At 39.7% G+C, this 26,441-nt stretch overlaps 1 protein-coding gene across 1 annotated transcript; it reads left to right on the top strand.

Annotated features, from left to right (window-relative positions):
* Positions 1-26,441, top strand: MEP1B (meprin A subunit beta). The gene is made up of 15 exons (XM_007167048.3): positions 1-63; positions 2,072-2,090; positions 2,951-2,995; positions 3,081-3,124; positions 6,420-6,498; positions 12,119-12,236; positions 12,946-13,124; positions 14,907-15,125; positions 15,827-15,979; positions 17,317-17,532; positions 19,587-20,030; positions 21,554-21,733; positions 22,497-22,623; positions 23,252-23,456; positions 26,327-26,441. Exons 1-15 carry the CDS (start codon positions 1-3, stop codon positions 26,339-26,341), a joined length of 2,106 nt encoding a protein of 701 aa, XP_007167110.2. The 3' UTR covers positions 26,342-26,441.

The raw sequence follows: 26,441 nt of genomic DNA, 5'->3' as shown, positions 1-26,441 counted from the left end.
ATGGATTCTTGGTATCTGCCTTCATTTCTTTTCTTTGCTGCCCTCCTCCAGGTTTTTGGCTTGGTAAGAAAACAATGTATAGAAAACAATTAGAAAAATTGGGGGTAGTTGATACCGATTATTAAAGAAAAACCTGTTCGTTCGTTTTTTGTTTTTTAAGGAATTTCAAAGTGTCAATGAAATAAACATTTCTTTTTGGCGAGCAGGGACAGGCAGGGTACTGGAAGTGAGAAGACCCACCAGAAGAAAAGTCAGGGACACTGACATAAAGTTATGTTTTATCTTCAGTTTCATTGTTGTGTAACAAGTTTTCTTTTCATAAGATGGAAAATGTTAAATTTGAAAATCATTCCATTTTTACTGCGGAATGTGACACATATTGCTGTTACAGTAATGTGAGACACGACGGAGTGAATGATGAATGTCACAGGCACAGCAAATACTTACGTTTTGTAGCATGGGATTTCTTTTCTGCTTCTTCATCAGGGTAGACCAGTCTTTCTACAGTGACAGGTAGTTGGTACCACAAACCAACTTGAGGTTTGTTTTATTTATTTATTTTTAATTTGTATTGGAGTGTAGTTGATTTACAATGTTGTGTTAGTTTCAGGTGTACAGCAAAGTGAATCAGTTATACATATATATAGAGCCACTCTTTATTTATTTATTTTTAAGATTCTTTTCCCATATAGGCCATTACAGAGTATTAAGTAGAGTCCCCTGTGCTGTACAGCAGGTTCTTATTAGTTATCTATCTTATATAGATATGTGTATATGTGTGTATGTCAATCCCAATCTCCCAATTTATCCCTCCCCCCCTTATTGCCTGGTAACCATAATCAAGGTTTTAAATGAAGTTTCAAGTGCCTGGGGGGGAACCTTTAGTTGTGATTTTTAAATAACAATTATTATGTTGAGCTGATATTCTGTGAACAGAACTACAGCAGTGAGAACAGGAGATACTATTGAAGACTTATTAAAACTGTAATTATGAACAAATACTTGATGACTTTTTTCAGGAGGTGTGTTGGCATTACTCTGTGAGTGTGTGCCTGTGTGTGGCCAAGTGTGAGGCAATCAAGGCACTAATTAATATCAAAAAGGATGGTCATCATCCAACCAGTTATTCCCATGCTTGCCAAACACTCCAACTGATTCTAGTATCTAGATTCTAGTATCTACAGGTAAGTATTTAAATAAAATTGTACGTTACATTTGTATGACAAAGTTTACCAAGTTCTTTCACATTACATCATATAACCATCATAATACCCAGGCAAAGCAGACACTGACCATATTATACAGATATTCTGAGTATCAGGAAGGTGAACTGACTTGCTGTTAGTTGGTGGAAGCAGGAATAAAACCCAGACCTACTGTCTACCAGTCCCATGAGCTTTTTAAACTAGACTTCACTAAGAAATCTCAGGTTTACTTAGTTTTTTCCATTGGGTATGTGGTCTGGGTTTCATTTGGTCACCTGTAGCGAATCTATTTTCAGAAGTTTTTTTTTTTTTCCAATTGCAAAGTATAGCCATAGATTTTTTTTTCTGGAGTATTTGGTATTGACTTTGAAGATGGAGTCTTGAGAGAAATGTGAAAGTAAACCATGGTTAATGAGGTCTTCAATAAAATTTTCTTTTTAAAGTATAGTTAAAAATTATAATAATATTTCAATATTGGGAATAAATTATTAGGTTTTTCAAACATAGCTCCATGAATTCTTTAGAATCATGTTCACTTTAAATCATGTTTAAAGTGAACACTTAATTGAGGGCAGGACTCTTATGTTCTGCCTTCTTTTCAACCTGTGAAGTTGGTTTCTTGTTTCTTTCACCTTCAAATCCATACAACAGGCTGTTTCATTTTTTATATGAAATGAGAAGACCCTTGGGTCAAAAAGTTATCTTAGACTCTGATTTAGCTCTCCTGGGTATATGCCAGAAAGTAATCCATAATATTAAGGAAAAAAGAAAACCCCACAAATGGTTAGATATAAATTGGAATCAATAAGACCATTTATGTCACGGGCATCATAATAATATATCTTTTTTATGTGTTTGTTTCCCAGCCAACCCCAGAAATCTTTGGTGAGTCTATTTTGAGTTTTGCCCTATGTTATAGTAAAAAAAGTTTATGTGAATAATAGAACAACAGAACAGAAGAACTTAGGACACATTTAATGCTAAGCACAGTGCATAATTGCATTTGCATTATTGCATAATTGCACTGAACTTTGATCAAGCGCCAGCTTCTTTTGATTTATTGAGGAACGTTTTATTGTTTCTGCTCCAGGGTTCCACCTACTCAGCAAAAAAAAGAAATAAGTGGTGGTATAAGAAAGTCCAAACACAGTGACTGACACATCGGCATCCCATAAAATGCCTACTATTATTATTTTTGTTATTCTGTGTCAAGTCAAATGGACCTGATGTCTGTCCTATTCAGTCGTACACTTAGAGACTTGGCCATATTATCTACCCCTTTGCAACTTAAGAATAATTCAAATATAAATTAGGAATTTTGCTTGAGATTTCCAAGGTACACTATTAGCAAGGAATATAAATATATGGGTAGATTGGACTGGTTTGACCAAATTTAAACATTTGCTTCCTATTTAATCTAGTCATCTAATCTAGTCTTTCAAATTAAGCTTAATATTATATGGAATGACCAATTTCTTAGTCCTGAAGTTATTTGGCATACAAGGGACATGGGTAAAACAAGAGTATATATGCAAAAGCCCCATAGCCCCAAGCCTGGCTCATGGGAGGTCTCAATCAATCGATCAATCAATCAATCAATCAATCAATCAATGTATGTTGAATCAGAGCCTGGTACTCTCTTATCTGAGGCAAAAGAACCTTGCTTACTTCTAATTGGTAATTGATAAAGATTTTCTTCTTTCATAAACACAATGTTCAATGTGTTTTTGTTCTTTTTGTTAAAGATGTAGATGGTGGAATTGACCGGGATATACTTGATATCAATGAAGGTTTGTGGATTTAAAAAAAAAATTCTTTATTAAGTGGGAAGTTTGAATCCAATTTGCTAACACAAATTTTTATCTTCCCTCTTAGATTTGGGACTGGATCTTTTTGAGGGAGACATCAGACTTGATGGGGTGAGTTGAAACAATGCAAGGAAAGACCGTCAATTAACCACTGCAAGCTAAAATAGAGTATCTGAGAATGATGGGACAGCATGGGCTTTGTTAAGCCCAGCTATCTCTAAGGGTGTAGAATCATAGTTGACACATTTAGTCAATGAATACTTTATACTCTAAGGGATTCATATAATAGTATCTTCATCATTCATTACTCAGATTTCTGTGTGGTTAAAACCACTGTCACTCACCTTGTATGCTTTGGTCTTATTGATCTGACTGATTTTCATTATGGGAACAATATGATATTTTCATTTTTAAATAGAACCTCACTGATTAAAGCCAGTTGAAGCAAAATTAAACTGAATTTGTAAATTCAATGAATCAGGTTTTTACCATAAGAGAAAGGTTTTGTGACTTCTACTCTGACAGCTGAGAATAGTGTTGCCACATAAAGATCTTCCCAAACTATTCATAAAGAGTACTAGTTCTTACCTAGGCATCATGGCACACAGGTGAACACAGGTACCTTACATGTAGTTTATGGGAGCTTAAACATCCCTCAACCCCCACTGTGAACTTCAGCTCAAGAAACGGAGCTGCAGTGTCTGGGGTTTAGTCCTTGGTCTGCTCTTCTCTCCTTCTTGATCCTACCCTGTACCAGGGCTTTAAATGTCATCTCTATGCTGATGACTCCCAATGTATAACTCTGGTTCATTCCTTCCCCTGAGCTCCTGACTTGTCTATCCCAATGCTCATCCATCAGTTCCACTGGAATGTCTACAAGATACCTCAAACATAATGTATCCTCAACTAAACTCTGACTTCCCATACAAGCTGTTCCTCCCCAGTTTTCCCTCTTCGTAAAGTCATCACCACTCCCTCTCCCCACTCCACTGAATAGGTAAAAAACCCAGGGGTCACCTTTGCTTCTTCCATTTCCCTTACCCCACCATCCACTCCATCAGCAGGTTCTATCATTTCTATCTCCAACGTATATATACTCCAAAGAATCCACTTTTCTCCTAATTTATCTACTTCAAATGCTGCCCTCCTAGAATCTTTTCCACCCTGCCCCTGTCCCCTATCCCCCACAGCAAAGTGAACTTTTAAATAAGCAACACCACCATTTCACTTCCTGGCTTGAAACTCAATGGCTTCCTATCGTATTTAGAATAATATCCAGATTTACCCACAGCCTTTAAGACTTTGCATGATTTAACTCCTGCCTACCTCTCCTCCCATCTCCTCTCTTCTTTGATCTCATCTCCTTAGGCCACTGGCCTCAAACATGCAAAATATACCAAGCATATTCCTACCTCAGAGCAGAGTAACTACTGTTTTCTCTGTCTGGAATGATCTTTCCAGAGCCCCTTTCAATACTGGCTCTTTCTTTTTTTTTTTTTTTTTTTTTTAAATTTTATTTATTTATTTATTTATTTTTGGCTGTGTTGGGTCTTTGTTTCTGTGCGAGGGCTTTCTCTAGTTGCGGCAAGCGGGGGCCACTCTTCATCGCGGTGCGCGGGCCTCTCACTATCGCGGCCTCTCTTGTTGCAGAGCAGAGGCCCCAGACGCGCAGGCTCAGTAATTGTGGCGCACGGGCTTAGTTGCTCCGCGGCATGTGGGATCTTCCCGGACCAGGGCTCGAACACGTGTCCCCTGCATTGGCAGGCAGATTCTCAACCACTGCGCCACCAGGGAAGCCCAATACTGGCTCTTTCTTATCACTCTCACTTCACCTTCAATGTCATCCTTTCAAAGAGTCCTTTCCTGACCTCTTTATCTAATGCACTCCCCTAATCACTTTATTCTTGTCCGCATCTCCCTTTTTCATTTCCTCTGCTACTATTAAATATATCCTGTTTAAGCTTTTTAAAAAATATTTATTTATTTGGTTGCATGGGGTCTTAGTTGCGGCAGGTGGGCTCCTTAGTTACAGCTCGCCAGCTCCTTAGTTGCGGCACATGGGCTCCTTAGTTGCGGCTCACTGGCTTGTTAGTTGCAGCATGTGGACTCTTAGTTGTGGCATGTGAACTCTTAGTTGTGGCATGCGAACTCTTAGTTGTGGCATGCAGGTGGGATCTAGTTCCCTGACCAGGGATCGAACCTGGTCCCCCTGCATTGGGAGTGTGCAGTCTTATCCACTGTGCCACCAGGGAAGTCCCTAGACTGTTTTCTTACATGCTGTTTGTCTCCTCCACTAGATAAGAGCTCTAGGAAGGTAGAGACATTGGTCGTTTGGTTACCAATGGATCTCTGTACTCTTGAACAGTGTTCATTTTGTTGGCTGGATGAATACATTAATGAAACATTATTAGCTTTCTATTATAAAAATTGGGAGGGAGACGCAAGAGGGAGGAGATATGGGGATATATGTATATGTGTAGCTGATTCACTTTGTTATATGTATAGCTGATTCTGCTTTGTTAAAGCAGAAACTAACACACTATTTTAAAGCAATTATACTCTAATAAAGATGTTAAAAAAAAATACTTGATAAAGAATGAATGGACCAGGAAAAAAAAATTTCAAATACTTTAAAATTGTTTGAAAACTTTGGCCTAGCTCATGTGTGATTTTTTTTCTGATATTATGAGATCAAGATGATTGAGGTTTTGCTATCACTTCCTTCTTGTATATTTTTAATCTCTAGTATAGGAAACTAGTCTATGAATCTACCATATTTATTGTCCAGTTTTCCAACAATCATTATTTACATGATTTTGCATGGTGCCTTCTTCATCTTTATCAACAAAATTAATGATAGAAATTAGTGATTTCCCATCAGCCAATCAGAGAATTGTGCATAAGCTGATCACATACCCTGCAACCACCCTCCCTCACCTGGCCTTTAAAAATGCTTTGCCGAAACCCTTTGGGGAGCTCGAGGTTTTTTTGGGCCTGAGCCACCCATCTCCTTGCATGGCCCTGCAATAAACTTTTCTCTGCTCCAAACTCTGATGTTTCCGTTTGTTTGGCCTCACTGTGCGTCAGGCCCACGAACTTGCGCTATTACAAGGATATGTAAAAATATGAATAATTGAAGTGAAATGATAAGATTGAAGGAAATATTAATGCTTGTCATTCTCCTTATTAAAAAAACCAGAAATTAGTGATGTCCTCCTAAAACCTTTGTTATAATATGATAAAAGTAGGCGTACACACATGTGTACATGCACACACACACACTGGCAATTTGTTTAGGCTGGCTGGGAAAGCTTAAAACTTCCTTTATTTCTAGATTAACTATTGATTGTTTCATAAATTTTTGACTGATACATTCAACGAATCCTTTCCCACTTATTTTTGACAGGTACAAGAAAGAAATTCCATCGTTGGAGAAAGATATAGATGGCCTCATACTATTCCATATGTTCTAGACGATAGCTTGGGTTAGTATGCACTTTGGAGTGCCCACAACTAATGTATGTTCCTGACAGAATATGATGACAGTATTTCCAAGGGAAGACTCACATGGCCTTTAAGGGTTTTTTTCTTTGTTGTTTTGTGTGGTTAAGTACACTTTAAAAAAAATAAGCAAAATGAAAAATGAACAGAACCTAAATGATTTTGTCTGAAATATTTGTGGAGTTTTGACGAATAAAGGGATGAATTCAACCAATATTTATGGAGAGCCTACTCTGTATTGGATCCTTTATAGGACATAAAGATTAGGGAGCTAGTCTTTATTTTAAAGCAGTGGTTTCATATATGTTCAGAGTTTACATATGAGTTTGAAACATGAAACAACCAACCAAACAAAACTTTAGGAACTGTCATTATTTTACTAATATTTTATTTGGACAAGTGAGGAATTTAAACAACAAAAACCCACTATCATCTTTTATCATCTTTTTTTTCTATAAAATAATGTTTTAATACTAAAAAGTCAGAAGAACCTAATCCAAAAGAAAGGACAGCTATTCTATATTAGAAATTTATTGTAATGGAAAACTCTAAACATGGTCCCCATTTAGTAAAAATGATATCCTTGACCAGCATCAGTTTAGGAACTGCCATTTGGGAAATTTTTCCTTAAATATCGTACATTTCAGTAGAGATTCAGATAAACCAAAAGCTAATTATAATAGAATGCAATAAATGTAATGATTAGTGATATGTTCAAAATGTTATGGGAGCACACTGGAGGACATTTAACTCAACCTAGATATAAAGGCATACGCATTAGGGAGCAGGTGACCCTATGCAGTAGGGCTGCCATGAAGCTTGTGCAAGTTGTACACCACACATAGGTGCCTGGGGAGGGGGCACAGTGGGACTGAAATTAAGTTTGCATTATATTCATCAAGAGCATTCATTTCTTTTTTTTTTTTTTAATTTATTTATTTATTTTATTTAGTTTTGGCTGTGTCAGGTCTTCATTGCTGCATGCGGGCTTTCTCTAGTTGTGGCGAGCGGGGGCTACTCTTCATTGTGGTGCGCGGGCTTATTGCTGTGGCTTCTCTTGTTGCAGAGCATGGGCTCTAGGTGCACGGGCTTCAGTAGTTGTGGCACATGGGCTCAGTAGTTGTGGCTCGCGGGCTCCAGAGCGCAGGCTCAGTAGTTGTGGCACATGGGCTTAGTTGCTCCGCGGCATGTGGGATCTTCCCGGACCAGGGCTCGAACCCCTGTCTCCTGCATTGGCAGGTAGATTCTTAATCACTGTGCCACCAGGGAAGCCCCAGAGCATTCATTTCTTTGCATGAAGTACTATTCATCCACCTGCCAGGCCAGCACTTGCAACATCTGCCCAGATGAGGTGCCCCTCCCTTCCTTTCTTTCTTTCTTTCAAGTATATTTGATTTACAATATTGTGTTAGTTTCTGGTGTACAGTGAGGTGGCTCTTTCAAATTCACAGAAGGGAACTATGGGGGCTAGTGCAGCCTCTGACAGCAAGGGAAGTGTGCTCTAGGAAGATGGATCACTATGTGCAAAGGCATGGGGAAAGGAAGAAAACCCCTGGTGGGAAGTAGGTTGAGAGCGGGGAGATAATGAAGTTGAACAGGTAGGCAGACTTCAGATTGGGAAGGACTTGAATCTTTCCCATGTTAAAGAACTTGGTGTGTATACCAGTGGTAATGTGAAACCACTAAAGGTTTTAATGCAGAAGTGAGATTGTTATCACTCTGGTTGCAGTACAGAAGATGTATTATCAGTGGGACAGAAAGAGAGTGGGAAGATCAGTTAGATTTGAAGAAATTCAGGGAAAGATTAAAGAGTTTCTGAACCAAGACTCTCTCAACAAGGATAGACAAGAGTGGATAATTCTAAGAGAGGCTTAGGAGACAATTAAATTTGGTGATTGGCTCCAAGAGATCAAGAAGAAGGTGAGTCTAGGGAAAGAAGTGCTAGTGTCCAAGATTATGTCTTAGACAACTGGGTGGATGGTAACACCTTTAACAAGAATAGGGAATATGTCTTGGAGAGGGTAGGATAGAGAAATGTGGTGGAAGTTGGTTTTTGGCATGCAGAATTTGAAATGCATCAGGCTCACTGTGGTGGAGATATCATATAATGGCTTGGTGTCTGATCTGGTCATTCAAGATAGAGAAATCTAACAGGGAGTTATTAAGGGTATAGGAGATGGTTGAAGCTATGGATATGGATGAGATTCTCACATAGTGCATTGCATATAACAAGTACTTCATAGATAATGGATCTTATTGGATGACCCAGGAAGATTGTATTGAGTAAGAAGATGGCACAGAATGGAATTCAGCCTGGGAGAGCAACTTTTTGGAATTGATATAGATGGGAGATCTGATAGAGATTTTTGAGAAGGGAAGATTGGCCATTAAACAGATGAAAAACCAAGAGTAGGGCAGAAAAAGCCAAAGCAACAGTAATTAATAGGATTAGAAGCTACAAAGAGCTTGTGTAACATCAGGAGAGAATGACGTTCATTGGCTTTTGGAACTGGGGAAAATCTGAAACGTTTTATTAAAATTAAAAATATTTCAGCTTTATTGAGGTATAATTGACATAAAATTATAAGATATTTAAATTGTAATTGTGGTGATTTGACATATGTATACATTGTGAAAGGATTCCCACATAGAGTTAACTAACACATCTATCACCTCACATATTTCTCCTTTTTTGTGTGTGTGAGAACATTTATGTTCTACTCTCTTAGCAAATTTCAGTTATGCAATACAGTACTATCAACTATAGTCACCATGTTTTTTTTTTAAAATAAATTTATTTATTTATTTATTTATTTTTGGCTGTTTTGGGTCTTTGTTTCTGTGCGGGGGCTTTCTCTAGTTGCGGCGAGCGGGGGCCACTCTTTATCGCGGTGCGCGGGCCTCTCACTGTTGTGGCCTCTCTTGTTGCGGAGCACAGGCTCCAGACGCGCAGGCTCAGTAGTTGTGGCTCAAGGGCCCAGTTGCTCTGCAGCATGTGGGATCTTCCCAGACCAGGGCTCGAACCCGTGTCCCCTGCATCGGCAGGCAGATTCTCAACCACTGCGCCACCAGGGAAGCCTAGTCACCATGTTTTACATTAGATTCTCAGATCTTATTTATTTTACAGTTGAAAGTTTGTACCCTTTTACCAACCTCTCCTTATTTAAATATTTATTTTTAATTTTAATCTTTTGATTAAAAATTTAAAAATACTTTTGTTTCAAAATCATATATATGTATGTATATAATACATATACATACGTATATACACATATATATGTGTATATATGTTTATTTCCTTCCTACCTTCTTACCTTATTTGAGTCTCCAAACAATTCAACGCAGGATAGAAACTATCCTCATTAAGCTTTGATAAAAAGCGAAGGCAAGCAAGCTCCTTTTACGTTCAGTTCAAAAACAGTCATGTGGTGGTCGGTATCATCATGCCTTATCTTAAGGAAGTGTTAGATCTGAAATAGTGACCCAAATGTGATACTTACAATACAGAAAATTTGGAAACAATTTAAATATTTGACAGTAGGAAGTTAGTTATGTATCTTACAGTCATATAATGTGGCCATTAAAATGGTAAAAACAATACTGATGAAGCAAGATTTTAAGATATATTATTTAGTGAAAAAATAGTTTATAAAATATTATGTAGGCTGTGACTTTACTTTTTATAAAAATATGTATATTATGTATGTACATATTCATAAGAAAAAAGTATGATAAATGTGGTTATTTCTGGGTAAGATTTTATAATTTCTTTCTTTTTGTTTATATTTTCTAACTTACTTACAATGAATATGTATTATTTGTGTGATATTGTAAAAGGTTGAATTCTGAGTGCCTCTTATAGATTCATGGATTTTAGGTCCCACATGTATCTTGTTCTTTACTTTCACCCAGACAGAGGCATTTTGAATAATGTCTTTAAATGTTTGTGCAATGGACGTGTAAGAAGGTAGGAATGAAATAAACATTTGATAAATGCTCACTTTACAGTAGTGCCCCCTTATGCTTGGGGGATATGTTCCAAGACCCCCAGTGGATGCCTGAAGCTGTGGGTAGTACCAAACCCTATATATAGCATGTTTTTTCCTATACTACATACCTATGATAAAGTTTAATTTATAAATTAGGCACAGGAAGAGATAGTAACTAATAAGAAAAGAGAACAATTATAATACACTGTAATAAAAGTTATGTGAATGTGGTCTCTCTCTCTCAAAATATTTTATTGTACTGTACTCACCCTTCTTCTTGTGATGACGTGAGATGATAAAATGCCTGCATCATGAGATGAAATGAGGTGAATGACGTAGGCATTGTGATGTAACGTTAGGCTACTATTGACCTTCTGATGACACGTCAGAAGGAGGATCATCTGCTTCGGGTGATGCTGGGTCACTGACTCATGATGATGTTGATGATTGGGTGTTGGGAGCAGATGATGGATGTCCAGGGTTGGGGAATCCCTGGTGGGATGGAGCGGCATGGCACAAGATTTCGTCAAGCTCTCAGAGTGGCGTGCAACTTAAAAATTATGCATTGCTTATTTCTGGAGTTTTCCATTTAATATTTTTGGACCTCGGTTAACTGCAGGTAACTGAAACTGCAGATAAAGGGAGACTATTGTACTTGGAACTTCACCTCTACTTTCTCTGCTATCCTCACAATATCCCTGTGAAGTTGATTTTAATTCTCCACTTAGTTGATCTGATGATAATACCAAAGCTCTAAGGGTAAATTAAATTGGCAAAGATTATGCATCAAAAGTCAGTGGTGAGGATAGGGGAGAACTTAGCTGTGTCTGGTTCCAAAGTCCACACACCATCTTCTCTGCCATACTGTCTCCCACCTCCCGGCAGACACCATCCTTCACTTCACCGTACTTGACCCCAGCTGTGACTGTTTCTCCGTATGCACCTGATACAGCTCCTTCCTCCGGGTTGCCCTCTGAGCTTCTTTTCCTGAACGTCTTTGTTGCTTTCACACCTCTGCCTTCTTTGAGCTCCATTCTATCTAACCTGTTAGCATCACTCAACTTGAAAACAATGGTTCTTATTCGTGTTTTGGACCCGGAACTCACTTGCGAATCTTATGAATGCTCTCCCCAGAAAATGCACTTTGCAGAGACAGATATAAATATAGATATAGACATAATTTTTTGTCTACTATTTCAGCATATTCATGGTCCCTCTCATCTCAAGGTCCTCAGATTAAAAACTCTGCTGTGAGGCTTTAAATACATATTATAGCTTCTTAGATGAAGCATGTGACAGTGATTGTTCATTTTGGTTGCCTGCGAACCGATGTATATGTTCTCTGAGGTAAGGAAATGCCCTTTTTGCTATTTGCACCTCTAATGACTCCAGGGAAATATATATGGGGTGAAAAAAAGCTACCTGAAGAACAACCAGTTAATTGCATGTGATACTTGATTGGTACTGTATACTAAGTTTTTAAAAAATAAAACACTAAATATTCATGGAGGGACTAACTCATGATAAACAATATATTGCATGGCCTGTTTCCATGGTGAACTGTTCAATGGTGGTAATTTTAATAAGTTTACTTTTGTTTGTTTTCTTCTTTCAGAAATGAATGCCAGGGGAGTTATCCTCAATGCATTTGAACGCTATCGCCTAAAAACATGCATTGACTTCAAGCCTTGGTCTGGAGAACCCAACTATATATCAGTGTTCAAGGGCAATGGGTAAGTTGAAGAGTTGGTCTTCTAAGTGTTCTGATGAGAACTGTTGTGGCTGGGGCATTACATCACAGCAGTTGCCCTCGACCCTAACCTTGGGGGGTCGGGGGTTCTGTTGCTGTTTGCTGGATCTGTTTTCTCTAGCCATAAAAGATTATTTTCATGTATGCAACCAGACTGCCAATGTTAAGACAAGGAAGGTGGGATCACATGCCATCCACCCTATGACTCTGTGAACTTCAGCCTGTTTGTAGTTTCTATACTCCTTATTTCTGCCTTCAAGTAAAACCCATCTTTATGCATGCGCACATGTATATTTAAATTTATTTTAACCTAAGAACTCTTACTACTTCAGTTAAGAAGATGATAGTTATTTGACTCAAGGTCAGCAATTCTGAATGGTTGCTATACCTATAAAACCCTTATTCAAGGACCATCTGAAAAATTTTGAAATTTCCAGAAAAGATCAGGACTAGGCTGCCTGGAGGCTGACTTTTTAAGCATTTGGTGTCAGCCCAAGTTCTCCAAAGATCATCTGGTCTGGAAGGCTTTTCATACCTCACTGGGGTTTTGAGAGAAATACATGGTGTCCAGACATAAGTGAAGGATCTAGGTGGGTACCTAAGTGGATTAGGCATTAGGGATTTTGCCCTAGGACCTCCACCTGCATCAATATAAAACCCTCTCCCCCTTCTCCTGTAAACTCTCCTGTAAGCTGCTGGTCTTCAGTGGGAAATAGTCGCATTGGGAGGCAAGAACTCTCCATCGGAAAGGGCTGTGACAAAATAGCAACAGTTCAACATGAGTTTCTCCACGCACTGGGATTCTGGCATGAACAGTCTCGGTCTGATCGGGATGACTATGTCAGCATAATTTGGGACAGAATTATTTCAGGTACATTAATCTTGTTTTCTTACATTGTTTTTATGTTAAATACTGCATTTCTAAACATGTGCCCTCTTCTGCCATTGGTGCTGTCTATTAATAATGGGAAAACTCTGATGTTTTGATCTTACTTGATTTGGCTCTAATTCAATAGGAGTTGAAGTGCCTGAAGGTTTTGGGGGAACAGTATTCCAGAACCCCAGTTTGAGCTGGATGTGATCTTAGAAACCAGTGTTTCCCAAAGATTATTTTATGTAGTGCCATTGCACAATTTGTTCAGGGGGGTTGTGTGGAAAGGAATCTGTGGTCAAATTAATTTGGGAAATCCTAGGTTAAAAGAAATTAAACTTAGAGTTATTTACACTGCTGTACTCTTCAGTGTCTTTGCTAGACTAACACGAATTGTAAATCTCCAAGAGGAGCATTTCCCAAAATGACTTGATCATGCTTTCTTTTTTTTTTTTCTTTTTGTGGAGTATTTGGATTTATTGTTCTTTTTTAAAAAATTGTTTTTATTTTTTATTTTTTTAACATCTTTATTGGAGTATAATTGCTTTACAATGGTGTGTTAGTTCCTGCTGTATAACAAAGTGAATCAGCTATACATATACATATATCCCCATATCTCCTCCCTCCTGCGTTTCCCTCCCTCCCTCCCTATCCCACCCCTCTAGGTGGTCACAAAGCACCGAGCTGATCTCCCGGATTTATTGTTCTTTGTAGCCCATGTTGGGAAACACTGCAGTAGTTGAACAGCCTGAACTTTTTGTGACTTTGTGCTCAAAGTCAGAAAGGTTTTAATAACCATGTCTGACTACAACTCACGTTTTCCGCAGTGACACTTAGTTTCCCCATCCGTCCTGCCTCCATAGGGTATGGCGGGGGTGTGGGGGGGGGAGGGGGAGGGGAAGGATGGCATCGCTATCAAGTGAGGCCAGTGAGGGCTGCTCTGTGCTGAGGGCCCCTGACATCACAATTCTAACATCACATTACCTGCCCCTGGCCTCACCCCTACTCAGAGTCTGGGGGAAGGCACTGAAGCCAACTGAAAGATTTCTAGAACAAGAGAAGTGTTGAGCTTTAATCCATGGCCTCACTCTTTAGGATTTCCAATGTCTTATTTCTGTTAGAAACTTCTGCCTCGATTTGATAACACATCTTTATGCTTTGTTAATCAAATTTACCTTGTTGTGTCCGCAAAATCATTCGATTTCATATTTTAATCAGTGGCCCATTGGTATGATGCTAAGTGGTCAGGAATCTTCTCTAAATGTATTTATTTACATACATCTACACGTATTCCGGAAACTAAGAATAACTAAGATAACTAAGAAATCACTGATGATGTCAATCCTTTCTGATGACCACGTTATCCTTCCCAGGTCCTACCCCACCACACCTCCCAAAGTCCTCTTATTTTCATCTCCATCCGCTGAGGATACCCTACCTCTCCTCATTGCCAATGACCCTGAGTGTTTCAACAACACCTTTTAGAATCCTTCTTTCCATTAGCAGTTCTTAGAACCTTAGGCCAAATGCGAAAGTCCAACTTTGAGCTGAAATGAAACCTTAGATAAGTTCAGCATGACAGCTGGTATCACAATTCTAAGTTTGAATAGTCTATTCTAAGATAGGAATATATGAAACACTCTTGAAATACCATAGAGTGTCAGTTGTAGCCAAGGTTGCACTGTTTATTATAGTCTTTATTTCTAAGTTAACAGTCTTTGGAGTAAGATAAACTAAATTTTGTGAACATCAAGTAATTAAAGATTTTTATCTATCATTTAGGCAAAGAGAAAAATTTTAAATCCTATGATGACCAAAAAGCAGACTCCCTGAATGTTCCCTATGATTACAGCTCAGTGATGCACTACAGTAAAACTGCATTCCAGAATGGATCGGAACCAACAATTGTGACAAGGATCCCAGACTTCATGGATGTGATTGGCCAACGAATGGATTTCAGTGACTCTGATCTCTTAAAGTTGAATCAACTGTATAACTGCTGTATGTGACAGGTTCTTTGAAATGACTTCTCTTCCTCTCTGCTCTGTAGGAAAACATTCTGTTCTGTGCCATTTTGCCGAGCACTGCTGGGTTTTCTGAAATTATAGTTAGATAATTGTTTGAAAATAATAGTTGGATAGTTGAAGTTTGATATTCTGAAAGAAAGAAAACAAAACAAAACAAAACAGAATAGCCCCCAGATACCAGACTACAACATGGAAGCAGCATTTTTCTTCTCACAAGTTCTGGGCTTTAGATATAAAAACAGAGTCCTGTAGCAGCATGAGCATGCCCCATTCAAGTTTTTGAAGCTGTTACTAATGCAAATGTGGACCAACTTGATATTCAAAACTCTTTTCAGCCCAAATGAGGTGTACAGTCATAATATAAATGGGATCAAATAATCCGGGTTGAGGTTTATTACTCTGAATAACTAGGGGAGTGTAGACTCAGGTTTCTATAATTAGTTAACCTGATAAACAAGACTTGGGGCAGGCAGCTTATACAGAACTACACAGTTGGTCGATTGTCTTGGTTTTGCAGATATCAAGAGATCTTGAAACCACCATCACCCAGAATCAGTGACGAGTCCCCTTTAATGTCATCCTAGACTTCCTAGTGCTTCTGGATAATCTCAGTTTTTATTACTTAGATTATCATGTTATATATGAGCGTCAATAATTGTTTTTTTGCTTTGGTAGCCTCTTCCTTGAGCTTTATGGAGTCGTGCGATTTTGAACTGGAAAATGTGTGTGGCATGATTCAAAGTTCAGAAGATAGTGCTGACTGGCAACGGGTCTCCCAGGTTCCTGAGGGGCCAGAGAGTGATCACTCCAACATGGGCCGGTGCAAAGGTAACAGGAGTGAGATACTTCCAGATTTTACTCTCAGTGGTTCTAGCCTCTTTCTTTGCTGTGAAATACTGGGAATTGAGTTCTTATTTTTATTAGAATTATTAATGATAGCCCACTAGCGCCACTCAGGAATTGGTTCTGTGCCTTATAAGGATATGGTTGATTTCTTTGCTTTTTACTGTCCCGAGTTTGCTTTTTTTCCCTATGAGTCAGCGCTGGGCTCTGTGAAGCCTCTACCCATAGTATGTGCCCACAGCAAGAGGGGCTGTCCCTCCCTGAAAGGACTCTTTTCTCTGGAGCAGTGAGGTTGTTTTCTTGAAGCCTGAAGAATCCAAGAGAACTTCCAGTGAACAGCACCAGGCTGTGAATTAATCAGTTTCAGAATTTCAGCTGGTTGTGATTACACGTTCCTGTTACAAAAATGCTTTAAATGAAGGTAGAAAGTACAATTTATTTAATTTTACTCAGATGAGTATTCTTTTCCATTAAAATTTTGTTTTGAATCAAATAGTCATTTATTTGGCTACAAGCACCACATTTTTATTTATTTGCTCATTTCTGGCAGCAAATATGTAAAACTAGCCTTCAGAACCCAGGGCCATTGCTTGACAGCTCAGATGATCTGGGAAGGGGTTGAGATCCCTAAGAGCATGGAGGTGCTTTTCCTTTTTCTTTTTTGGGGGATTGGTGGGGACAGGACAGATGTTGTTTAAAGGTACAAACTTGTAACGAGTAGTAAAAAGCCCTAGAGATCTAATGCACAGCATAGTGAATATAGGCAACAATATTGTATTATAATCATCAAACCTGCTGAGACTAGACTTAATTATTCCCACCACCAAAAAGAAATGATATTATGTATTGTGAGAGAAGTGCTAATTATTGATACAATGACAATCAGATGCCAATATATAAATGTGTCAAATGAACATGTTGCGTACCTTAAATTTACACAATGGTACATGTCAAACATATTTCAATTAAAAAAATATTTTTTAAATGTAGATTTGAATAGTGGATAGTGGTTCTACATAGATCAGTAGGAGGGAGGAAGGGAAGGGGCGGGTGGAGAGAGAGAGAGAAAGAGGGAGAGAGAGAGAGGCTAAACCAAACAGGTAACACTTCTTCCCATTTTTGAAAACTAACATGTGTAGTAAGAAAGAAGTGATCTAATGTTGCTTTTTTTTCATAGACTGCCTGCTCCAAGAACTGCATTTAAATGCTCAAAACAGTGTCCTGCATACGGTGGGAACTAGGTGGAAATAGAGTGCCCGCGAGACACGCATTCCTGTATCCGGTATCTGTTTTCTCAGTTCTGCATTTGTCCTCTTTAACAGGTTCTGGTTTCTTCATGCATTTCAACAGTAGCTCTGTAAATGAGGGGGCCACAGCAATGCTGGGAAGTAGAATACTATACCCTAAACGAGGATTTCAGTGCTTGCAATTTTTTTTATATAACAGTGGAAGTGAATATGACCAACTGAACATCTATATCAGGGAGTATTCTGCAGCCAATGTGAACAGGACTCTGACCCTTGTGGAAGAAATAAAAGGTACACTATCAACATTCTTATTCTTGGGTTCAGAGTGAGTCAGTCTTAACCCTTTACTTAATGCAAAACCACTTACAACAGGGTAGGGGCTATGGACTTAGTACTTTTTTTTTTTTTTTGGACTTAGTACTTTTCAATGTAGAACTTGATCCTACTTGCTTTATGCGGTGGTTGGGAAGTTAAATAAGAGTCCTTTCTGTGCTACAGAATATGTGACACTTAAGAAACTGTAGATCAGTCTCTGTCGTTGGGGAAGTCCGTTCTTGGCAACTAATAAAAAATATAATGGAAACTAGCTTAGGCAAAATGTGAAGAGTTACTGGCTCAACATAACTATATTGTAGGATGGAGAAGAGAGGAATTGGCCTCAGGCAGGATGGGACCTGTCCCTTTACATGGTTGGGGACCTTTCCTGTTATCTCAGATGGGCTTTGTCCGTAAAACTGGTGCTTTGGCTGTTACACTTCCCAGCTTACATTTGACCAAATGTGCCATCAGACTAGAGAAGGGACTCTTCCTGTAATTTCTAGCCTAGAAAAATAAATTCCAGCGAAGGATTCTAATTGTTATGACTTGAGTTAAATGCATCTTCTGGAGCAATTCTGAGTGGAGAGAGGGCATCACTGATTAGGCGGCCATGCTTCCTTCTAATCATGTGTCCGGGAGGTGGGTCACGTTGACCACATATTAAAGCAGATGGTTCAGAAGGTCCCCTGAGGAAGGGAGGGGCTGTGCCCTGGCGGCTGCATTACTGTCTGCTCCACACAATGACCTCTTGGTTTGAATGAATTGACTAAAACCTATTATAAAACTGATCCACATTATGTCATATGTCATGCCATTTTCCCCCTGTTTAACAATGAGAAACAATCTGAAACATAGATGATATTTTCCTTCATGAACACCTATAAGCTGAGGTTCTTAACCTTATTATATATATATATATATATATATATATATATACACACACATTATACATGTACATTTTATGTATCTAATGCATATATAAAAGATTATAAATAAGATTATTACACACATATTTGATTATACATATATAATCCCTTGCATTAGCAATCTGTGGGTGTTATTATTGACAGATAATAGCACAAAATGTACTTAAGAAACCTGCTTAGGAGTCCAGAATTTAAACTGAAAGTACTGGTAAAAATGAAGTGGAGGCTCTCATGAAAGGTTTTTGTTCAATCTGGGGTCCTTCCACGGAGAATAGCATTTTCTGTAATTTGGATCTTTCTAACTTATTTTCAAGCAACATGTTTCTCATTAAGTGCCAATATATTTAAGTTTGAAGGCATTGAGTTAACTACTGGTTTGACATGAATTCCTGAGCTATTCCCTACCTGGGAGGCTTCTGAAAACTTTTAAATGGACTGCTTCTTATTTGGGTATGTGACATCAGAAGATAAGACAAGATGTCATACAATGTGCTGCTAGCTAGGGGTAGGAGTAATAGTGGCGGGGACGTGTAGTCTGGGAAGAAAGGAGATGGTACCAAATATTAGATATGTAACATCGAGTCAGTTGTAAGATGTGGGCTTTCTAGGGTTTGGTGAATTCATACTTAATACTGCCAAAGAGTTGACTAAAAATTTTGCATGTGAAGGAAGTATTCCAGTCAAAGTATAAATAGATTAAAGGAGGCTTCACAGGAGTATCACAGGAATCTGGGGTACAAGTGTAGAGTATTGGGCTTGCTTGTCTGTTTAACTAACTGAATGGGAGGTAACTTGTAAGTTGGGCATGGAATTCTCATGAGTTAGATGCTATCGTTTGCTCACCTATCGCTGGGAAAGGGTGATCTATCTAAGAATCAGCTAGATAAGCATCCAAATATTCCAGAGAGCTGCGCCATCCCCACAGAAATGCCTTGAAGTAACTGGGCCTGGGCTGGAGGCGTAAGAAAGCCATACCTCATACCAACAGGAAGCAGTAGGTCTAGAAAGATCCTTTGTCCATGAAGGTTAGAACTTTAATGTCGATTTGCACATGATTCATAGTCCTTTGTCCTCTTTGGAATAATAATGTCTCTTTTGCAGATATACCCATTGGGAGCTGGCAACTTTACCACGTAACGCTGAAAGTGAGCAACAAATTTAGAGTGGTATTTGGAGGGGTCAGAGGCGCTGGTGCCTCACGGGGTGGCCTGTCTATTGATGACATCAATCTTTCAGAAACACAGTGCCCTCATCATGTCTGGCATATAAGGAATTTCACACAGCTCATTGGCAGCCCCAGTGGATCTGTCTTCAGTCCTTCATTTTATTCTTCTAAAGGCTATGCCTTTCAGATTTGCTTGAATCTAAGTAGTTTGCCTAATATAGGAATGTATTTCCACTTGATCTCTGGAGCCAATGATGATCAATTAGAGTGGCCATGTCCTTGGCAACAAGTCACGATGACCATCTTGGATCAAAATCCTGACATTCGACAGCGTATGTCCAACAAGCGGAGTATAACTACAGACCCATTTATGACCACCGGTTTGTGACTCATCTTTTTTATTGCTAATACACAATCACTGCTCTAGGAGGGATGGATGATTTGGGAAGGAGAGACTGCATAGCCAGGTAGCTAGGGAATTTTGAGCCCCAAATCTAAGGATCAGAAGATATTTAGGGGAAGGGCTTCAGCTACTGTGGACAGAGTCTCCCAGGCAGGAGACTGTCAGAAATGTCAGCAAAGATGCCAACAAATTGAGAAGATATTGGCTATATTTTTGGAAACTGATGACAATACCTGAATTCCCAGGGTTGTACGAGGAGTGTTTTAGTTTTAGAGTTCAATCCAAGGTTTGCTTCTCATTAGCTATGAGAATGCTAATGCTTCTCATTAGCTCATTAGCTATGTAACCTTGAGCAGATAATCTCTTGAAATACCAGTGTCCTCAGAAGTAAAACTGGGACAGTAATAAAAACCCCACACATTTGTTAAAAGTATCTCTACAGATCAAGTAGGGAAGTTTGTGGAAGGGCCTGGTATGGAGAGGCTCTCAGATGTTGAGTTCTCCTAACCCATGCTGTCCTGGTCTTGCCTCTGAATTCTCAAAAACAGTTCAGCTTTTGTAATGGGGGTGTTTTTTGATCAGAACGAAGATGTTGAGTAGGTGCTCCGTAGTGTTGGGAAGGGTATGGGAATGGATTGCAACTTCTTATTCAAGAATTCTGGAGGACTTGCCAATGGTGACACCATCCCCCCTCTTTCTAGTCTGAAAAAGAAGCAGCACCCAGAAAGCAATGATCACTTTCCTAATTGTAATAATCCTTCGCCCTCTGGGAACATGATAAAGTGAAAAATGGAATTGTGGCAAGGTGAATATTATTGCCAAATCTGAATTCTGTATATGAAAAGAATGGACCTGAGTGACTTGGGGAAAAATATATATATATAATCTGATAGGAAAAAAATAGTATTCACAAAGAGGTGTGGGGATTTGATGTTCAGAATTTCTTTACCTTTTTCCAAAACATTTCTCCCTGAATCATGTTGAAAATGGCTCAAGGTTGGGTGGGTCGCCACCTTTTCCCAGAAGCAGTGCTTCTCACTGTCTTCTACCCCTGAAGGACTTTACTCTGTTAGGTGAATAATTCAGTTACTGAGATGAATTGTTCAGTGCCAATATTAAAAACTCTCTCAGTAACACATTGATTTAACTCAGCTAAAAGGACGACCTGTAACTCAGAAGGCCACTAAAGAACGATTCTAATGGGCAGCGGAGTTTCTACACTGCTCATTCAGTAGAAGTGTGACACCCCATGTAGGAAACTTTTGATACCTCTCCACTCATATTCCAGAATGTGGTCCTCCCTGCCATGTCATCTCGTTTCTTTAGGACAGTATAAATGAACAAACTCCAGTGACTTGCCAGGGAATACATTACAGGCCAATAGCATCACTGAGTTATTTTGAGCTCTATCCTAATTGTGCTTCACATTGCCTGTGCTTTCCTACACCAAAAGCTATGATGGTGCTAAACACAGTCCATTAATATAAATTGCTTTTTCAGGTAATGGAACCTATTTTTGGGACAGGCCTTCCAAAGTGGGAACACAAGCTTTTTTCCCTAATGGAACTCAGTTTCAAAGAGGTAGTGGCTATGGAAACAGTGTCTTTATGACCCATGAGAGGCTGAAAAGCAGAGATTTTATAAAAGGAGATGATGTTTATATCCTCCTGACAGTGGAAGGTATGTCAATAAAAATAGTTTTATCTAAGCTGCTTTTTTTTTTGTGGTCGTTGATTATTTACTGTGTTCTTCTGGATTCCGTTTTTAGATATATTAGAGACGTGGGAGGGAATGGGCATGAGTGAGATTTTTTTTAGTATGAATCATTAACAATATGAAAATAATTTAAATGGAAACAGGGACAGTTCCAGGATAAAGAACTTAATTAACACGGCATGGGGCAATAGTGGAAAGCTTTAGCCCAGAACACTTCTTTAGAAATAAGCTGAAGTATAGCCATTATACCCTAGAATTTAACTCTAGGATTCCAGAAGTAAAAATATCCCAGAAACACATAAAATTAGAGTGGAAATGATCTGGCTTTATTGTTTCTTTCAGATATGTATACATACATATATAGAGATGTGTGCACACACACATATATCTTGTCAGTAATAGCATTAATCTATTGTCTTCTAAAATTTCTCAGCCATGACAGCCAATAATTACATTTTCCAGGAATACTGTTGGTTTCCATGCCAAGGCCCAGGCAAGCACGTGTTCAGTTGTAGCCCCACAGGCTGGATCAGCTTCCCTTTGTGTCTAGATTTCAGCCTGCCTATTTATTTTTTCACTGCCTATAAACATTACTGAATGGTGCTTCAAGAGTACCTGGATTTCTCACAAACCTGAAGCCTGAACATTTTATTTTGAAACTTAAAGATCAAATGCTTGTTAAACCCCAAACTGATTTCCCTCCATGCTCTCCTCTCACCCTCCTTAGACATATCCCACCTTAATACTACACAAAATGAGCCAATCCCGACCTTGGACATCAATGACCTTTGCACAAGCTTTAAATGTGAGAATGATGGCGTTTGCATTCTCCATAATGGCAAAGCTGAGTGCCGGTAAGGATGCAATCTACCCATTCTTTTGTTACATATTTTTTCATTCCCACAATGTAGGATTCATATGATATTTCATATGAATGAAATCAGTTGATTCTCATCTCAAAACCGTTCGTAAGATATTTATCTTTTGCTCTCCATTTGGGACTTTGGGTTGCCAGCAGAATGACAGAATTATTTATGCAAAGATAGCACGTTATTCTAATTGCCTGAAACAGTCCTCATGAGTTACATATCTTATTAGGTCCTCACAACGGGCTGGTGTGGTTACTGTGACTGTCCCCGTTTCCTAGATGGAGATACCTAAATTCTAAGAAGAGCTTGGCCACGGTCATAGCTGGGATGTGGAGGAACTGGGACACTGAGAACTAAATTTTCTCCACTACCTATGCTACCTTCCTTGCCCAGCTGGGAGCTGCTGTGTTAAGTCCCAGATTAGGAGTAATTCCATTGTTCCTTTCCGTTGGCCCTGCCTGTGCTAGTCTAACCAACTCTTCTAGCCCAGAATGGGTGACAAATCGTTCCATCTGCCAATGACCTGAGTGTTGACTCACTCACACCTTCAATGGTGAAGATTTTCAGATTAAAATATCAACTCATAACTCTGAGTCACGTTCCACACATGTAGGTGTCCGTCAGGGGAAGACTGGTGGTACATGGGAGAAAGGTGTGAAAAGCGAGGCTCAACTCGAGACACCATTGTGATTGCCGCGTCTTCCACTGTTGCTGTGTTTGCCCTGATGCTGATCATCACCCTCGTCAGTGTCTACTGTACCAGGAAAAAGTATCATAAAGAGACAGGTTCAAGGACAGCAAATATGACTCTGGAAAATGTAAGTTGACTCTCATATTTGGTTATTCAAAACCTATTGATGGAATTACATAAAGACAAATTAGGACTTTTTATATATCCTAAAAAAAAAATTTCTCTACTCCCTATGCTGGGGACAACAGCTTTGAGACTATGAGTTCTTGTTATGTTCACTATAAAGCAATGGGTCTTAAATTGGGATCCATGGAGGGTTCTGGGGGGGGGTGGATTTTATTATCCTTCTGGAACTGTATCCAGAATTTTGTATGGTTGTGCAATTTTCTGGGGTGGGAGTCTGTGACCCTCCTGAAAGGCACAACTGATTTTGCCTACACATTTCAACCTTCCTGGTTAAGGGGAGAGGTGACCTGTAAGTGTCATCATTCTAAAGGTTGAGCTCAGGCTTGTAGGAAGGGGGTGCTAGGCACATTTGGGGCTTTTGCATTAAAGAAGTTTCCAAATGATTCTGGCTTCATGTGTGGTAACTAAGTCTAAGGCAAGATTTTCAAGTAGAAGTTTTAAAGTCTTGCCTCAGAAGGTCTCTAGAATGGCAATACACTCTTGGAATTACCCTGGGGAAGCAGACTCCTTGAGAGGGATATTCGCACGCAGGACGTTTACTGTGCGTGCTCTCGGGAACACCAGTGATGGAGTGAGGGGAGGTGGACCAGGCAGAGGGCGAGGCTGGATTGTGTTGTGGTTGCAGCTAAGGCCTCAGCATCCTCTGCAGGGAGCTCTGGAGCTGGGATGGCCCTTAGAGTGCCCTGAATTGAGGCAAGGGGGCCAGGCCATTGTACTCCCCACATCAACAGCCATTGGATTGGGGCTGTCCCCGGGGAGGGAGCAGAAAATTAAGCAAAGCAGCACCCTTTGGGGTAGGGCATGTCCTGCAGGAAAGCTTTCATTCTGAAGGGCAGGACTAACAGAGAACCCCAGCACCCACTTCATACCCCAGTCATAGGGAGCAGAGTTTCGTATGCAGATTCCTATTCTCACTCACAAAAGAGCACTTCTAACGGAATAGAATCTGAACATCATTTAAAAGTGAAACTTAAAGATTCTTCCAGTTCTATTTCATTCAAAACAGTCTCTGAAAATTACTAGCAAAACTGAAGACAAAACACGCCCAATTAACACATCTCTGAAACCGAAAATACTGCAATTACCTTAAGCATGAGGATATTTTTTCTTTTTTTTTAATTATTATTATTTATTTTTGGCTGTGTTGGGTCTTCGTTTCTGTGCAAGGGCTCTCTCCAGTTGCGGTGAGCGGGGGCCACTCTTCATCGCGGTGCGCGGGCCTCTCACTATCGCGGCCTCTCTTGTTGCGGAGCACAGGCTCCAGACGCGCAGGCTCAGCAATTGTGGCTCACGGGCCCAGTTGCTCCACGGCATGTGGGATCTTCCCAGACCAGGGCTCGAACCCATGTCCCCTGCATTGGCAGGCGGACTTCCGACCACTGCGCCACCAGGGAAGCCCATGAGGATATTTTCTTAAAAAAATGATTATTCAAGACATGCTGTATTTTAAATTTTCAGTTTTTTTAAGTAGACAGACTTATTTGTTTAAAGACACTTGTTTGTTAAAGACAGTAAATTTGTGAAGTTATTCAAAAGATGGACAATGATAATGAACAGAGAGCAAATAGTTTTATTCTCATACACTGCGGCCATGCTTCCTCAGCCTCAGCAAGATGTTTAAAGCCAGTCCTAGGCAGTGGATCAATTACTTCACAAGCTTATTAGAAAATGACTTAAAATATATATAGGGTTTTTTTTTATATAAAAAACCAGGTGTTTCCAGCTTACTTTATGGCTCAAAATAAAAGGGACAGATCAGCCAATGACCCAGTAGGTCAACCTGGTGGAAGTTGTGCCCACCGGCATGGTGCTCTGGGCTAGTAGGGATGTACTTGGGGGCTGGAGTAGGAATGGTGAGGGGGTGGTTAGGGAGGAGAGGACCAGTTAGCTGGTGGATGGGACTGCCAGGATATTCCTCTGGAAACTGGTAGATGTAAGTGCTATTATAAAGGCCAATTTAGGGCTTCCCTGGTGGCGCAGTGGTTGAGAGTCTGCCTGCCAATGCAGGGGACACGGGTTCGAGTCCTGGTCTGGGAAGATCCCACATGCCGCGGAGCAACTAGGCCCGTGAGCCACAACTACTGAGCCTGCGCATCTGGAGCCTGTGCTCCACAACAAGAGAGGCCGCGATAGTGAGAGGCCCGCGCACCGCGATGAAGAGTGGCCCCCACTCGCCGCAACTAGAGAAAGCCCTAGCACAGAAACGAAGACCCAACATAGCAATCAATCAATCAATCAATCTTAAAAATAAATAAATAAATAAAGGCCAATTTATCGACCTAACATTGGGCTTAAAGAAAATGATACAACAAAGAGAAGAGAAAGAAGGAAGTTAATTCAATAAAGGAGAGAACTATTAGAGTATCAGGGACATGGTAGGGCCATTAAGTGGAAACACACTGCCACACACACAACCACCATATTATAAAAACAGAACTGTTTTGCCTCTGGGTCATTTAAACACATGCCCAAGAGCAAGGAGTCAGCTTACATTTTCCTTAGTCTAGGCATTTCTACAGTAAATTTACTGATAGCAGAAACTCCAGCTCTAGTTTCAATCTTAAGTCGGAATGACCTTTTTCCTGAGACTGAAGTGTGTGCTCACCCTCATGTTTTAGCATCTGAATAAAGTGGGATAGGCCAGAGCATGTTCCTGGAGACAGAGCCTGGGGGCCCCCTTGCCAGTTGGGAGGGAGGCCAGGAGACTGCTCATGGCACTTCGCTTAAACATCAGACTGTTTCATTGAATTCATTTCAATGGCAGTTTTTAAATTTAGAAATTAAGTGATCGATTGTTCTTCCCCCTTCTAGCAATATGCACTTTGAAGATTAACTCAGCAATACAGCCAGCAAATGAAATGAAAAATTCTTCACGATGGTTTCACCTACAATATATTACAACCACTTCACCTTCTATAAATGGATC

Source organism: Balaenoptera acutorostrata, chromosome 13, assembly GCF_949987535.1.
Source record: "Balaenoptera acutorostrata chromosome 13, mBalAcu1.1, whole genome shotgun sequence".
NCBI classification, from domain to species: Eukaryota; Metazoa; Chordata; class Mammalia; order Artiodactyla; family Balaenopteridae; genus Balaenoptera; species Balaenoptera acutorostrata.
The sequence above is the reverse complement of the archived record's forward strand: the minus strand, read 5'-3'. Positions and strand labels throughout refer to the sequence as shown.

What these genes read in the sequence shown, in the direction of transcription:
- MEP1B (XM_007167048.3), top strand. Translation starts at nt 1, where the DNA reads ATGGATTCTTGGTATCTGCCTTCATTTCTTTTCTTTGCTGCCCTCCTC. An exon ending in TATACTTGATATCAATGAAG is followed by an intron (nt 2,996 to 3,080) that starts GTTTGTGGATTT and finishes CTTCCCTCTTAG; the next exon opens with ATTTGGGACTGGATCTTTTT. An exon ending in AATGGCAAAGCTGAGTGCCG is followed by an intron (nt 22,624 to 23,251) that starts GTAAGGATGCAA and finishes CCACACATGTAG; the next exon opens with GTGTCCGTCAGGGGAAGACT.